Here is a 17591-nt window from a genome sequence, read left to right on the forward strand (position 1 = left end):
GACTAGAGTAGACGCCAGAATTTTGGGTTAGTTGCTAAAGGATCCCAGGTTCTCTTGAGCCGTGGCAGAAGGTCGGGATAACGCTAGGAAGAAAGAGAACTTATATAAAACTCGTTATTACAAAATGCCAGTCACTAATAACATTTTCCATGAATCTGCTCAAAAAAATCCGTGATGCATCAATACAGTCAAAAACAATTCGTCACTACTTTGAAAAAATCTCGTATCTCACGCTGCTCCTCAAAGTTAAAACGCAGTAAGTTATATGCATTCCATACATACTTACTACAATTTTCTTTTCATTGACAGACGAAGATACAAGTTTTTTAGGGTTCTGTAGTCAACTAGGAACCCTTATAGTTTCGCCATGTCTGTCTGTCTGTCCGTCCGTCCGTCCGTCCGCGGATAATCTCAGTAACCGTAAGCACTAGAAAGCTGAAATTTGGTACCAATATGTATATCAATCACGCCAACAAAGTGCAAAAATAAAAAATGGAAAAAAATGTTTTATTAGGGTACCCCCCCTACATGTAAAGTGGGGGCTGATATTTTTTTTTCATTCCAACCCCAACGTGTGATATATTGTTGGATAGGTATTTAAAACTGAATAAGGGTTTACTAAGATCGTTTTTTGATAATATTAATATTTTCGGAAATAATCGCTCCAAAAGGAAAAAAAAGTGCGTCCCCCCCCTCTAACTTTTGAACCATATGTTTAAAAAATATGAAAAAAATCACAAAAGTGGAACTTTATAAAGACTTTCTAGGAAAATTGTTTTGAACTTGATAGGTTCAGTAGTTTTTGAGAAAAATACGGAAAACTACGGAACCCTACACTGAGCGTGGCCCGACACGCTCTTGGCCGGTTTTTTAAAAGTAGTGACGAATTTTCTTGATATACCAACAGTACCAACTAGTATTGTCTAAAGAAAGAATTTCCATCGTTTGCTGCGCGCCTTGAAAATAGTTAGCCAAAATAATAATATTATTAAAAAACGTGTCAATTTTTAGTTTTGCCAATTTGTTGTTACACATAACGATGTTGCTCCTACTCATCGTGCTAAAAACAAAATAATCACGATTCACATCACCATATTTCGGTATAGTGAACCGAACGAACGGTAGAGGGAACGTTCGGAAATGTAGCTTCCGATTCAGCATTACCTCGATATGCAGATGGAAAGCGCAGGATGAGCTCACGCGAATTAGGACGCGGATATAAAACGGCGACATAAGTTTATATTCGAAGAACAATAAATTAAACAATAATTACATTAATGACAGGAGTATAGTATACCCACAGCTTGAATGGAAATATGCATTGGAGATGTAGTCAGCTGCAGAGAGAGGTGAAAAAATTGTTTGAGGAATCACTTTGAATCACTTCTTTCTGTTTCCATCTGCTTACAGTCGGATGTCAGTGTCAGTGTCTTTTGTCATTTCAGTTTCTTCTAATGAAACATTTACCATTTTGCTTCTTAAAATCGAGTGACACATTTTCTCAAATATAGTAAATAGATGGGGCTACTGGTTGTTGATTTTCCCGTGTTCTTCTTTTTTTGTAAATCTGTGCGTCTACATATTCTGTTAGAGAATTTTCTAAATTGACCAAAGTTACGTTAGTTAAGTTACAATAATTATGAACATCTGTGTCTATTGATTATATACCTATGTCTAAATAGATAACTAATGAATCTACATAATAGCTATCGTAACCGGAACGAACAAGGATTGCAACAACCAATGTCATTGTGATAACGCTTCTGTGTCATAATAATAACACGTACGGTCTTAGATATGACGTGTTCTAGCTAGCACGTTCTTTAATGACAGTACTAGTTTAATAGTACGCAGCAGAATAACGGAGTATGGACTTGAGCATAGTTCGATTTACTCTTTAACAGTCGTTCGAAACTACAGTTTTGGTGCGATATAAAAATATAGACATTAAAGTTCATGTTTCTTACGAAATTGGTAATTTTTACCCCAATTATAAAGCTATCAAATTGACACAATAAACACAAAAATCTGTCTATTGCATATCTAACGTTGAGGACTTCTACCTGCCTTGTATTTTGTGTTACGAAGTTATCTTTGAAATACGGATACATTGTGCAAATTGATTGTCAGTCTTCAATATCCTCTTTATTCATGAATACCATATCTCATTTTAAAGAATAGAATAGAATAGAAAAACGTTTATTGCAGAAACCATCCAGCACCACATAGGTACATTTGAAAGATGAAAAAAGAGATCTTATGAACTAGATAACTAGATACTTAAAACTATATTGCTTATTATTAGCATGCAACAAAAGGTGCTGATGCTGCTGAAGGTAGCATGCGGAAGTGCGGAAGGAACCTGCATCCATATCACAAAACGCCCAAATAACGCGAGCATTGCTTTCGTCTGGAAACCGCACAATGCAAGCCGTGGCCCCGAGCGCCTTGTCCGAGCGGCTGTTTTTTTTTTTTTTTTCATTATTATAAACTGGCCAGTGATTGACCTGGAGCGAGGCCATAAGGGTCGCTGAAGATAGGAAATCGTGGCGCGAGCTTGTGAAGGCCCTTTGCACCTCTGGAGTGCCTTAGGACTACAACAACATATCACAAGTTCTCTACATATAATATTCGTAGAAGCAATAAGAAATCTGTATCAGCTAATGCATCGCCATCTATGCAACTGTACTGTACATAATTACCAGTCACATAACAAATATCTTACGCATTATCCACATATTATTAATATTGAATGAGTCTCTTCCATAAATTCTACATCAACGTCATATTTTAATTAAAACCCGACTTCATAGCGGACAACAAAACTGACATGGCGGCATTAAAACATTGTTATTGATACGACATTTATGCGATCCAATAAAAAGGTCGGGAATACTCCAATTCAGATATTTTTGTAACGGTTTTTTACGGTGCGATTGTTCGGGATTGAGTACGAATGTTGTTTAAATGTTTTTATTAAATACTAGCTTTTGCCCGCGGCTTCGCTCACGTTAGAAAGAGACAAAAAGTAGCCTATGTCACTCTCCATCTCTTCAACTATCTTTAAAAAATCACGTCAATTCGTCGCTCCGTTTTGCCGTGAAAGACGGACAAACAAACAGACACACACACTTTCTTATTTATAACATAAGTATTAGTATAGATCAATTTACAAACAGTTGCTTAATATGATTTATGATTTTGAGGAGGTATCTGTTTTTAACCCCCGACGCAAAAACGATGGGGTGTTATAAGTTTGACGTATCTGTCTGTCTGTGTGTATGTGTCTGTGGCATCGTAGCTCCCGAACGAATGTACAGATTTAAATTTAGTTTTTATTGTTTATGGGATGTACTTACCTAATATTTTAATGAACATCTTTGTTTATAGAAAGTCTGCTATTACTTCTACGAGATGGGGTTATTTAGTAAGCACTGCAAATTCTTCTCAGTTTTATACCAATCTCAAAGCATTCCCTACGGACCATTTTCCGTTGCTTCAAAATCAGCAAATTCCCTACAGTACAAACACAATTTCGCACAAAGATTCACACGAACTTGGTCTTTAATAACATGAATTGAAAATGCATTTTAGAACGTGAATTGGAAATGAATGCCAATGAAAGCAAGAACGGAGGCAACTTAGAATATGAGATCAAATTAGTATTCCTAAGAACCTACTTACCTACTACGAGCCCCAATGCAAATGATATCGTCTAGTATGAAAAAAATATTATGTCCTAACTTCGACCTCAAAATTCAGGATGAATTAGATGATTAGTAGAACATGTAACATAAAAACAAGAGAGCTTATAATGCATATTTTATTTATTCAAAACATAAATTAACAATTTTCCTCACTAGTAAACAAAAAAACATAATTTCACCAAATGTAACACTCGCAAAAATGTTCGTCTTCAGCGTAGCCGATGCAGAAAAGAACAACTACCACTTGGTGGCGTCACCTTTTGTATCTAAAACGGCCTTAATTCTGAGCGGCATTGTATCTACCAACTGTCTATACTCCTCAGGGGTTATTCCATTCCAGACACCCACAAGTTTCTCCTTAAAATCAGCTTTGGATTTAGAAGGATCTTTTCGCAACTTTTTCTTCATTTACCACTACAAACTTTTTATGGGAGACAAGTCTGGACTGCTGGATGGCCATGATATGGTAGGAATTTGTTTTTGTTTCAGCCACTCCATCGTTGTCTTGCCAGTATGACATAAGGCACCATCTTGTTGAAAAGTAAATCCATTTATATACTTGAACTTTCTTATAGACGGTAGTGAACTCTATTCCAAGATGCTTTTGTATTTCTCTGCATTGACGGTTCCATCTATAAATTGCAGACATCCCACACCCTGTGCCGACATACAGCCCCAAATCATTTAAAGATGCTGGAAACTACACCTTGCGTTCAAGACAGTCTTTGTGAAATGCATCTCCTTTTTCTTGAATGACTTTACTTCGTTCATCGCCAACTATGACCTCAAATTTGGATTTGTCGCTCCATATTATTTTTCGCCACTGATCGGCAGTCCAGTTTCTGTACTTTTGTGCAAATTTCAACCTGTTAGTTTTCTGCTTTTGAGTAAGTAATGGTTTCTGTTTAGCGGTGTGAAAACCGAAGCCCATTATTTTCATTACTGTCTTTCAGGTATCGACTGAAATGTTTATTTTGATCGCGTCATGCCATAGTTAGATAAGTTCTCCTGCTCTTGCATGACGATTTTTCCTGATGATGCTCCTCAAAATCCTGTTTTCTCTTTGGCAGTTATTCTTCGACGGCCAGATTTATTTAAACAGGAGACGGTTCCGTGTTTTAGTTGATGCTGGATGATTGTATGCGCCGTAGATCTTGGCAAAAAAGGTCTTTGGATATTTTGGAACGTAGATTTGCCGCTATTGTTACTGGAAATTATAATTTTCCTCACTGATTCAGGAACCGACTTACCTCTTGCTATTTTGGTATAAAAATGTTGTAGAATAATTATATTTTTTACAGAATTTACCTTTTTATGTAGCCGTATATCATATAAGACGACTTATAATATTATTAATTCAATTTAAAATATTATTGTATAATATAAATCTTACTAAACTATTTTTATTTAAAATAGACGACCTATTATGCCTCAAATATGAACTAGGCGTATTTTTTTGCTTTAGATATGTTATTTTTATGATATGATTATATTAAAACATATAACATTAGGGCATTTTGTACGGCGCAAGATTAAACTAGTTTTAATGGCTTAGTGTGTCGTGTATTCCATGTATCATCAAAGTCAATCTGGGTTTAAACACCAGTTTCGGAAATAAATATCGCACGTTGAAGTGTGACTAGACGATATCATTTGCATTGGGGCTCGTAGGTAAATTATGACAGCGAAGTAAAGGTAACCTGCATAGGTTTCATTGTTTTTTATTTGTACAATGCGATATAAAATAGCAAAAATTCAATAACATGTTCATGAAGGATTCAGTGGATCCTGTGAATAAGGGTATAACTCAAAATGACTCGATGAAAAAGGGCACAAGTCCCATTTCGGACTTGTGCCCTTTTTCATCGCACAAGCCCTTTTTCAAGGGCACAAGTCCCATCTCGGACTTGTGCCCTTTTTCATCGAGTCATTTTGAGTTATACCCTTTTTCACAAGACCCACTGAATCCTTCATATCATGAACATGTCCCACTGAATCCTTCATGCAGTCCCATCTCGGACTTGTGCCCTTTTTCATCGAGTCATTTTGAGTTATGTCCTTATTCACAGGACCCACTGAATTATTGCCATTTACGACTGTTGGGTACGTATACAGTGGCCCTCATTGATGTCTTTAAGTCCTGTCTTTTTTTTACTTTTCTGCCTTTTAGAGTAGCATTACTGTTATTTGTGCATTATCGTAAAAACGTAATATTCATTTTAGTTGTTTTTGTTTCAGTGGAAATCAAGATGGTGTGTGATGCGGAAGCTATCTCCAGTAGCAGGTAAAAACAATTTATTTAAAATCTTTATTTTATCTAAATTTCACCACCCCCTTTCTTCCCGTGGGTGTCGTAGAAGGCGACTATGGGATATGGGTTAAATTATGGCGTAGGCGAGAGGCTGGCAACCTGTCACTGCAATGTCACAGTTTCATTTTCTTTCAACCCCTTATTTGCCAAGAGTGGCACTGAAGCTTTAGTAGTTTCATGTGTTTTGCCTACCCCTTTATGGGATACAGGCGTGATTGTATGTATGTATGTATGTATGTATGTGTTTATTTTATACATCTCGTTGCAAACGTAGTCTCAATTTAGATCAGTTAATGGATACCTAAGTATATTACATGTTTAAATTATTCTAGCTTAATATAGTTTTTGTTTTTCTGTAGAGTAATAAAATATTTGAGAAGGTAGTGGAAGATTGAAAGGTTTTCTTTGTAAGGTAATATAAAAATCCGCTCATAGTGCTTCGTTATTTGGAAGATTTTTCATCATACCCCTCAAGACAAACCCTTCATTCTTCCTCCACCTTAAATTAATTATGTTTAATACAATATTTTGTGTAACAATATTTTCTTAATGTTAATATTCAGAAAAAAAGGGTAATTAGGTACGTCTAGAAATAAAACGAGTGTCAAAAGGTATTTTGAATTGACATTATGAAGAAACCCTAGTAGTTCTTCCAAACTTGGGTATTATTTCAATGCACGTCGTTTTTAAAAATTAAAAACCCATTCATTTCGTATCACTCGAAACCACAAAACGCTTCGAAGAACTTAATTAACGGTCACAAAAAAAGGTAAATGTAATATTATTCGCTTCATTGAAGGTTATTTCCCTGAAACGCATAGGGATCTTTTTATAAAAAATAACATACTCACAGTAACCGCATTGTATATATACCAAATCTGCTTATTTGTCCACAAAAATATAGGATCATACCAATTCAAAAAAGAATGTGAAAGATATCCGCTTCGTCGTAATTTAGATCTTATGCTACCCGAATCACGTTTTGCATATTATAAGAAAAGCATCAATCATATCGCAATTAAAATATATAATTATCTTGACATGAAAATTAAAGATTCCACTAATGTTAAAGAGTTCAGTAACAATTTGAAGACATATTTAATGGATAGACCTTACTATAACTTGGACGAATACTTTGGCAAAATATTTGATTGACATAGATAATTTTATTTTAATTTTTATTGTTTTAAACTATTGAATTGAATTAATGTGACAAATTGTATCAATTTTTGTATTGTAATTTTATATCTATGTTCTAATTTTTATTCTTATTCATCATTTTATCGCATCGTTTTAAATTTTACACTATGAATTGTTTAATGTTATAATGTGAATTTTATTAATACCTTTTTGAGATGAATATTCCTACATACCTATTTGGTTTAGTTTAGCTTAAGATTCTATTGATACTGTGTATCCACTACTGCATGGATTTGTCCTTATTTGCAATAAAGATTTGAGTATTGAGTATTAAATTAATTTTTAAAACGTCATAAATCTATACTTGGAAGCTTGGAACATCGACTTTATGTCGTAAAATACAAAATATATTTTTGAGAAACAGCAGGAAAGGATGTTATCATCGGGTTACCCGATGTTATCATCGGGTAACATACACATCGGGACACGTCTGCCGGATGCCGGATGCCCTGTGGGCCAAGATAGCCACACATTGGGTACCACAAATTGTAAGGCGTCGCGGTAGACCTCGCCAGAGATGGCGCGACGAGCTTGACGCCTTTGACGAGGACTGGTGGGAGACTTCAGGGGATAGGGATGCGTGGAGGAATTTGAGGGAGGCCTTTGCCCAACAGTGGGACAATACGGGCTCTTAATAATAATAAAATAATAATAATAATAAAGCAGGAAAGGTAATGTTTGCAGAATCCGGAGTTCTAGGCGATGCTAGTAAAATAATAAGATTACTTTAAACAAAATAGAACCTTATAAGTGAAGGAATAAGAGTTATCTGTTTATTTAGTCAGCAGGTAAACGGTAGACCTTATAACAGAGAAGAACTGTTAGAGTAGTGTAAATAAAAATATTTATTTATTTATTTAAACATTGCACAAAAATACAAAAAAAAAAGTACAAATGGCGGACTTAATGCCAAAAGGCCACCAAAAGGCAAAAAGGTCTACCAGTCAACCATAGGGCCACACAGAGATTCAATAGAAATGGTGCAGAGAGAAGACAGAAAGGTGATGTACTTAGAAGAAAAGCAAACTATAATGTATAGACTACACATACTTTTACATAAATAGATATTTATAATAAATATAACGTATAGAAAAGACTAAGTGAAATAAAATGTTTCCTGCGATATTGACCGCTCATGGACAGAAAATGTTAGTTCCTGGCCTGAAGAAAATATGGAACCTGATTCAGATTTCACAAACTGTTACGGTTTTATGTTGTTTTGATGTAACCTTGAACTTAGCTCACTCTGATTGATGCATGCAAAGTGAAGTAAATGTAGTTTGTTTTGTAAGATGCGAGCCAATCACCAAGACGATAGAGGGTACAGTATAATAAAGAGTACTGTCGTACAGTATGGCCAGTCCCGTTCCCCGCTGGCAGTTACCGCCTGTCAAAAACACGAACAGTCGACCTGTCATATTTCACTCATTAATGTTCTCAATAAACACCTTTCTGTATGTGTTCGAATACAAGCATAGTACGCGTTCACCTACACGAGCTAAGACTGTGTGCTAGGAATGCGCCTCTTTCAATATATTTGATCGCCAGTGTCCGAGGTGTGCTTAAGAGGACCACATATGGTCAATTCGACAGAGGGAGTTCTGACTTCTGACACTGGGTACCTTTACGGCAGCGGCTATAAGGTCGTAATGAAAATTCGCATCGTTGTGGTCTCGCTCCCACATATATATTTTTTGCAACATATAGGGTATAGGGTTTATGCCCCCGCCACACCTCGGCCACTGGCGATCAAATATATGAAAGAGGCGCGTTCCTATTAGCACACAGTCTAAGCTGGTGTAGGTGAACGTGGACTATGCTTGTATGACTGAAATATGACAGGTCGACTGTTCGCGTTTTTGGCAGGCGGTAACTGTGAGGTAACCGAGAGGGGGTGGGCGGCACTTTCAGTAGGGAGCAGGAGTGGCCATACTGTACGATAATACCCTTTATTATACTGTGCCCCGGCAGTCCGTCACGCAATGACGAACCTCAAGGTCATATCAAAACCTGTTCTATATAGTAACAATTTGTAAAATTAGAATCAACATCCTCCCCGGCAAAATATTGGAAGCTGTTTACACACAGCAGGCAAAGGGAACTTGAAAACAAACACGAAATAAAAAAATACGTTACCGTTCCAGGTTTACAATTCCCGGGAAACCTGGAATTTTTTATTTCCGTTTCGTTTTTATTTGGACCGATTCTGGAGTTTATTTTATAAAATATAAGGGATAGAAAGTTCTGGTAGCAGTATTAATTTCGTTAAAAATAAAAACTATATTGATTCAATATGAATAAAGAGGTTTCTTTATATACATTTTTGAGTTCAAAGTCTGGTCGAGTGATCGCTTAGATCTTAGTTATGTTTTTGTTAGAAAATAGCGCCCTTCCTATCCTCTGTCCAATAATTTTAATACGTGTTAACAAATAGAACCACTGACAGAAGATAGTCAAAAATTAAAATAAAAAAAACCCACATAGACCTGGCCAAGAACACTCCCGACTAACTTCAGCTTTCAAACAAAAAAAAACAAAAATGGGTTCACCCGTTCGAAAGCTACGATGTGGCATGACAAACAGATATACAGACACGTGAAACTTATAACACCCCCTTGTCTTTTCGTCGGGGTTTTTGTTAAAAAAAAGTTTTGGTTAATAATGAAGTAGAAAAGATCCTAATATTATCATACAGTTTTAATAAAACTGTTATGATAGCACAGCGCCCGCGGGAATCACATTGGATATCAAAATTTCATAAGGGTACAAACTTCCCGTAAGTGTTTTGCGCAAACTAACATACAAACTTATGCTTGCGCGTGGCGAAATTTGGAACTAAAAGTTATACGTACAAATTGTATGTTTTCCTTGACGTGCAGCGCCGCTGTTGAGGAGTTTGATGAGTTGGTGTTCCGTGCGTTCCTTTGGGACCTTTTGGATAGAGAGCTGATAGAAAAGTTTTTCAGAAAATGTAAAGGGAAAAGTAGTGAATTGGGCCTTGTTTAGAAATATAAACTAGCTCGGCCCGTGGCTCTACTCACTGAAAATATAAGCAACGTTTCATTAATGACTACCTATTTAATTATTTTTGAGTGCTAAACTTTGAATCAAGCCACAAATGAATTAAAAAAACACACAATCTTACAAAAATGAATTTAACGATCCATAATATGTATTTTGTATGGGCAAATACTTCGTCGTGAAAAGTACAAACTACCTGTACCTAAGTAGTAGGTTACCTATACCTTTTCTCTGCCTATTTATTACTATTCACTACTATTCACTACATGTTTTCCTTATTCTTATAAATCTTATAATACTCTGAGAACATTATCCTTAAAGCCTTCTTCGAATCCGTATAACTATTTTAGGCACAAAAATAAAAACGATAGTCCCACGCTCAATATACATAAGTAAGTTTCCAGGGTTCCGTACCAAAAAAGTTCAAAAGGAAACCTTATGGTGCAACTCTGTCCGTCTGTCTGTCTGGCTGCCGTAACTCACAAAGTAAACAAAACTTTTTAAAACTTCGGTTACCTTGAACTTAATGTTAGAGCTAGTCATCGTGAATACTAAGTAAAACCTATTTCTTAAGGCTTGTCCAAGGATGTTGAGATAATGTTGCCAAAATAAGTACGTCATCGTTTTAAATGACTACTTCAAACTGAACGCATTTCCATAAAACAACTTGTTTTGGTTTTGATATTATGCTGATATGTACAACCATGATGTTGATAGTTGCTTTCTTGTCGTTGTATCGCGTTCCTCATTAATGATTAATGAGGACCTTGGCTGGGGATTAACCGTTCCCGGGAATATTCCCTATGTAGGGATTAATCCCTATGAAGAGAAATTTCCTTCTTATGGAATTTCAGAACACTCCCGACTAACTCAGCTTTCAGACAAAAAAACTAAATCTAAATCGGTTCATCCGTTCGGGAGCTACGATGCCACAGACACACACAGACAGACAAACAGACACAGACACGTCAAACTTATAACACCCCGTCGTTTTTGCGTCGGGGGTTAAAAATAATTTAGTCGTAACAAATAAAATAGTGAACTAAGATTTATTAATTCATTTTTTATATTATTTCTTAGATCATAGCAGGGGCGGCTCACTCCGCGATTGTATCGCCGCGCTATAAGTACATGCTGGCGGCCGCGAGTTCGCGGCCTAATCAGGGGTGGCGCGCGTTCTCACGGAACGCACGTTCGCACTTTCTATTGTTACTTTACGTCGCGAGTTTTTTTTTAAGGTTCATATGCGATGTTCACATGTGGAATGGCTAATAATGCATAGTTAAATAGACATAATGAATAAAATAGGACAATCTTACACAGATCTTATTGATTAAGTCCCACTGAAAAGTTCAATAAGGCTTGTGATGCTGAAGGCTTAAACAAAAATATATAAATACTGTATATTATACCTAGAAAGTACCCAAGACTTGAATATATAGTATAACATTTTATCTGAGAATTAATTCATTTTAATCCATAGGCAACCCTATCATCCGACGCTAAGCACGTGCGGCTCGTTTCTTTGTTAGAATTTTGTAGGCATAGGTGCTGAAATCTAAGCGGGTATACAATGTCTCCAATATTTATTTTGTTTTATTTCATAAGTACCTAAGCATGACTTTCCAACGTTTGTCTCTTATCTCATAAAAACAAAAAGTCCATTATCAAACTTAAGTCAAAATATTATATGACGTGAAAAACAATTGTTATATCCGTGCTACTTTCCCATAATTTAGGGCATTTTACACCGGATCGCGTGCCGCAATCGACAGTGTAAACAAACCATTATTTTGAACTTAATAAAATTATATTTGAGAAAACAATGTTTCATATTATTAAATGTGGGAAACCTTAACACAATCAAGAAGAGAAAAAACAATCAAGAAATTTCTTTTCACTTGGATAAGTAAAAGACCAATTAAATCAACCAATCAACAATCGAGATACAATCTTCTGAATCATTCTAGCTACTTTAAGTGTGATTAGTTATTATTTGATTTGGCTAATACGTTTTTAACCGACTTCAAAAAAGGAGGAGGTTCTCAATTCGACTGAATTTTTTTTTTTTTTTTTTGTATGTATGTTACTCGATATCTCCGAGAATCGTGGACCGATTTTCAAAATTTTTTTTTGATCGAACGGGTGTAACCCCGAGATGGTCCCATTGGCACCAAGTCGGGGTCTGATGATGGGATCTTGGAGAAATCGAGGGAACTCTTCAAATGTTATAGGCACATGTAATGTTTTTAGTGTATTTTTCAAAGGTACACCAGTATTTACGCCTGATGGTAATAATTTTATATGGCTGAGCTGATGATGGAAGGTCAACTCCTCAATGGTTAGGAGTTAAAGGATAATTCTTTCACTACTGTACATATATTCGGACTGATACATATAATATCACTAGGAACCACTAAAAATCAACAAATAAATTAACTTTTTAACAAAAAATAAAACCGCCTTCAAAAAAAGCGTGTTACAAAATACGGAGAAACTAAAAAGCCAAAAATAATAAACCTTCGAATTCAGATTTCTTATCGGATTGCAATAATCTAAACATCCAAATTATAAACAAATCAATTATTTTTGGAGTCGGGGCCAGCCTGCGTATGGTTGGGTGGGGCAAACAGGAAATAGCAAGGCGACAAACAGGTCTGGTACCGACTACAAAAATAATTGATTTGTTTATAATTTGGATGTTTAGATTATTGCAATCCGATAAGAAATCTGAATTCGAAGGTTTATTATTTTTGGCTTTTTAGTTTCTCCGTATTTTGTAACACGCTTTTTTTGAAGGCGGTTTTATTTTTTGTTAAAAAGTTAATTTTAGAAAAACCCCATGTTTTATTTAATTATTAAGTGTAGTCGAAACGGAGTTAAATCAGAGAGACCGCATAGCCAGTGCGGCAGTATTTCGCATACGTACACTACCGTCAAAAAGTTTAAGACCAAACACGATATATGCAAATAATCAACAATTCATGAAGTTCCAATGAGAATATTACTTTTCAGTACCTACAACCGACAAAATAAAGCGTATAACAATTTTTAAAAAGGGATCATAATAATATATAAAAGCTAAACGTTTTTCTCATCGAAAAATCCTCCTCGACGCTTTTTCACTTCCGAGCAGATTCTTGGCATTCTTGCTATAAGTTTGTGTAGCAATTCTTGGCTAATGGATTTCCACTCGTATTGCAGTATCTCCCATAGAGCTGTTGCAGATGTCGGACATTGTCTTCGGACTCTACGGTCGAGTTCATCCCATAAAAGTTCGATCGGGTTAAGGTCTGGGGATTGCGGTGGCCAAATCATATTTTTTAACATACCTTGGCGTTCCTTATTGACTGTGTAGCTTCTACAGATCTTTGCTGAGTGTTTGGGATTGTTGTCATCTTGCAGAACAAATGGGTTGCCGATCAATATAATAAGATTACGTTGTTTTCTATTGATTACAAATTTAGTTTGATGATTTTTAGAAGGGTTTATAACAATGACACTGAACATTGTCTTTGGTCTTAAACTTTTTGACGGTAGTGTATATACCACACGTTTTTTTCTGTACTTGCATTTTGTTTTTATTTTATTTTCTTTATTGGGGAAAACAACAGACATAGAAAGGTCATATAGATAAGAAGATATTGAATTACACAATAATAGGTACAACCTACACCCTGAGACAATTCCCACTACGATTTATAGACTTATAAGAGTATCTGAGTGGCATTGTCATAGGGCAATGGTACACAAGGATAGATTTTAATAGGCAGTCTAAACTAGAATGCACTGACAATATGATAATGTTACTCAAAGATACAGTGTTAATACGAGCATAGTAAAAGTTGAGTTAATACTCACAGAAGACGAGGCAAGGAACTAGGCATTAACGGCTCAGCCACGACATTGGACTAAGCGCGAGAGCGGTGAGCGGCGGCCATACATTGGAGCGAGACACAGCGATGGGACTTTTCATTCGCACGTATGGCTGCCGCTCACCACTGTCGCGCTTAGACCAATGTCGTGGCTGGGCCGTAATGGCATAAGGACGGGCAGTCGATCTCGTGCTAGCCCTTCTGGGTTAGACAGGGTTTCCCCAAACCTATCGACGCGGGATCGGTTCTAGCCGACCAAAAATCGCTCGTTAGTATGAAGATAAAAAATTCTAAATAAAGAGAAAAAAAAACCGGCCAAGAGCGTGTCGGGCCACGCTCAGTGTAGGGTTCCGTAGTTTTCCGTATTTTTCTCAAAAACTAATAAACCTATCAAGTTCAAAACAATTTTCCTAGAAAGTATTTATAAAGTTCTACTTTCGTGATTTTTTTCATATTTTTTAAACATATGGTTCAAAAGTTAGAGGGGGGGGACGCATTTTTTTTCCTTTAGGAGCGATTATATCCGAAAATATTAATATTATCAAAAAACGGTCGTAGTATACCCTTATTCATTTTTAAATACCTATCCAACGATATATCACACGTTGAGGTTGGAATGAAAAAAAATATCAGCCCCCACTTTACATGTAGGCCCCCCTACATGTAAAGTGGGGGCTGATATTTTTTTACCCTAATAAAACATTTTTTTCAATTTTTTATTTTTGCACTTTGTTGGCGTGATTGATATACTCGTACATATTGGTACCAAATTTCAGCTTTCTAGTGCTAACGGTTTCTGAGGTTATCCGCGGACGGACGGACGGACGGACGGACAGACAGACATGGCGAAACTATAAGGGTTCCTAGTTGACTACGGAACCCTAAAAAAGATGCTTACGCGTCGTACGTAAGAGTTGTGCCTGCTCGTTCACTGCAAAGATCGCTCCCAACTAGTACGATCTCCGATGTGTACTAGTTCCTTCTTTTAGGACCTTTAGTACAGTAGTACACCAAGAGAGCGAGAGACAACTTGTGAAAATGGCGTAGCCGAGAACTGATCGGCCGTTTTCGCGCGCTCTCGGTCCGAGTCAGTCGGTTCTAGTTCGGTTGCGGTCGGATCACACGGATCGCTTTGCTGTCATTGTCACTCATCAGCTCTTCGCTCCTTTCGATCCCGTTCTGTTGCGCGTGTTTGAGTATACTTACTATACTATAGAGAGCAGAATCATTTGGGAGTAGTTCGGTCTAGTACAGTGTAGGGATTCGTTTCTTTTGTACTATTAGTACATGTACTACACAAGCCTATCGTACGTTCATTCATAGTAAAAGGAAGCGATTTTAGGTCGGCCAAAGTCGGTTCGGCGTCGATATGTTTGGGGAGGCGTCGATATCACGTTATCAACGCATCATAGCCACGCAAAGAGAGTATTTATCCACGTATTTATAGTATGCTCGGAATTTACAGTCAATTAACCAGTTAATTGAATTAATAAAGGCCAGTTAAAACGTCTGGTATTTAATTACTTCATCGGAACATCAGTCAATATTGAAGGTTATCTCGTTATATCATTAACTGTTTTTATTATGGTTGATTCATTGCTAGTTGCCAAGAGTGGCACTGAAACTTAAGTGTGATGTGCTCTGTCTACCCCTTTATGGGATACCTACAGGTATAATTGTAAGTACATATGTTTTTCGTAGGTATGTATGTATGTTTTACTCGTTTTGGGGGATGAGTTAAAAAAATTGAATTCTCGTTTCTGACAGGTGAAGTTTAGAAATCTCTTCAAAACTAATCAAATAATTGGAAAATATCACGTAACTTAACAGCTAACTACTTAACAAGATTTACTATTTCAGTTTATCTTTTAACCAAACATTCAATTTAATTTGACCTCATATCTCAAGGCAAATGAACCAACTCAAAGACCAATTTAAATTGGTAAATTACAGAAAAGCTATGAATATAAGTGAAGCAGTAGATCACCGGCTCACGAGCTGCGCAGACGCAGACTTTCACTCACGATTCGCTGACAAAGGGAATAACAGATCTAGAACAGGATGGGATGACACAGGTGACAGATACTTTTGTCTCCTTTACTCACGATCTGTGGATAAAGGATGGAACAACAGATCTAGAATAGGATCAGGTTTAAATTAGGGCTCTGGATATTCGTTACTACCCGCCGATCCGTGCGCCCGGCCCCTTAGCCCCGGCGGTGCTAAGCGTCCGAACTACCCGAACCCGCCGAAGTCCGTTCCCGTGTAGTGCCGTTCGCGCGTGTAGTGCCGAATCGGCGTTCGGGGCCGGACGGCCGGACGCACGGACTTCGGCACCGTTCGGGTATTGAACACACGAGGCGGCCGGCGGACCGATCGACTTATTGCCGTGCCGGTTTGTATTTAAAAAATAGGTGAAATTTAAAATTTATATTAATTTAGCGAACGAATAGGAATTGGTTTTATACATACTCGTTTTATTTTGATCAATAACGTGTTAACTATATTTTTTGTACTTGTTCCCGTTACGTTGTAGGCTACTCGTACAGATTAGATAATATGGTGATATTCAATACAAATATTACAAACGTATTCCTATTCCTATAGGTCCATAATTCGCCAGGCACACTAGTCTACTGTTTTTTTTTCAATAAAGTTGCTTAAGACAATTGCGAAAAGTAGAGTTTAATGGACTTTATTTGTCTCTAGGTTAACTAATAGAAGTCTAAGCAGGGTATTGGTTTGTGTGAAAAATACTACAATATATTAGTTCTATTACTTGATTGTTTTATAATGTTCATGATGCCTTACTATAGGGACCATACCACTTATAGTATAGTATCTATGTCTCATAGTTGTAAAATAAATAAATAAATATTGGGGACATTACACAGATCGACTTAGCCCCAAACTAAGCAAAGCTTGTACTATGGGTGCTAAGCGACGATATACATACTTAAATAGATAAATACATAAGTATGGAAACGGATTATATCGCGTATCCTGAATTTACTATTCATCCCGACGTTTCGAATACTTTACAGCGTCCTTGGTCAACGGGTGACACTCAGTTTCCACAGTTTTATTTCATAAATATCTTTCAAATTAAGGAAATGTATTTGTACTATCGAGTTATTCGTTTTTATCTAAGAAGTTAGTAGAATTAACGTCGCATGAGAAGACAAAGGTAATAATAATGACATGTGGGCGGCACAATAACCAATAACCGTGGTGATTTTTACTGATAATAATGACACTCAAACCTCACACTCGGCTTCCCTTTGACAAGGACAAACATTTTGTTTGAAAAGTTCTAGATGTAGCCGCGCTGTTTTACAAATACCTAGTTAAGAATGGTATTTTTTTTTTGTTATTTTGGAGGGAACCACTTTGAAGTGAATATGTATCCATAGTCCTGGTTCTTAACTTGAGCTAGTCGGATAGGGTGTGACAAAAAGCATGAGACTTGACATGTAT

At 36.6% G+C, this 17591-nt stretch overlaps 1 protein-coding gene across 1 annotated transcript in view; it reads left to right on the forward strand.

The window, feature by feature from the left end:
• The window catches only part of LOC125231351, a 326325-nt gene that overhangs the window by 42348 nt on the left and 266386 nt on the right, over window positions 1–17591 (forward strand). Inside the window, exon 3 of the mRNA XM_048136797.1 lies at window positions 5946–5991. Within this exon, the coding sequence (XP_047992754.1) occupies window positions 5946–5991 (46 nt within the window). The remainder of the gene's footprint in view (window positions 1–5945; window positions 5992–17591) is intronic.

The sequence above is a fragment of the Leguminivora glycinivorella genome, chromosome 11, assembly GCF_023078275.1.
Source record: "Leguminivora glycinivorella isolate SPB_JAAS2020 chromosome 11, LegGlyc_1.1, whole genome shotgun sequence".
Classification (NCBI taxonomy): Eukaryota; Metazoa; Arthropoda; class Insecta; order Lepidoptera; family Tortricidae; genus Leguminivora; species Leguminivora glycinivorella.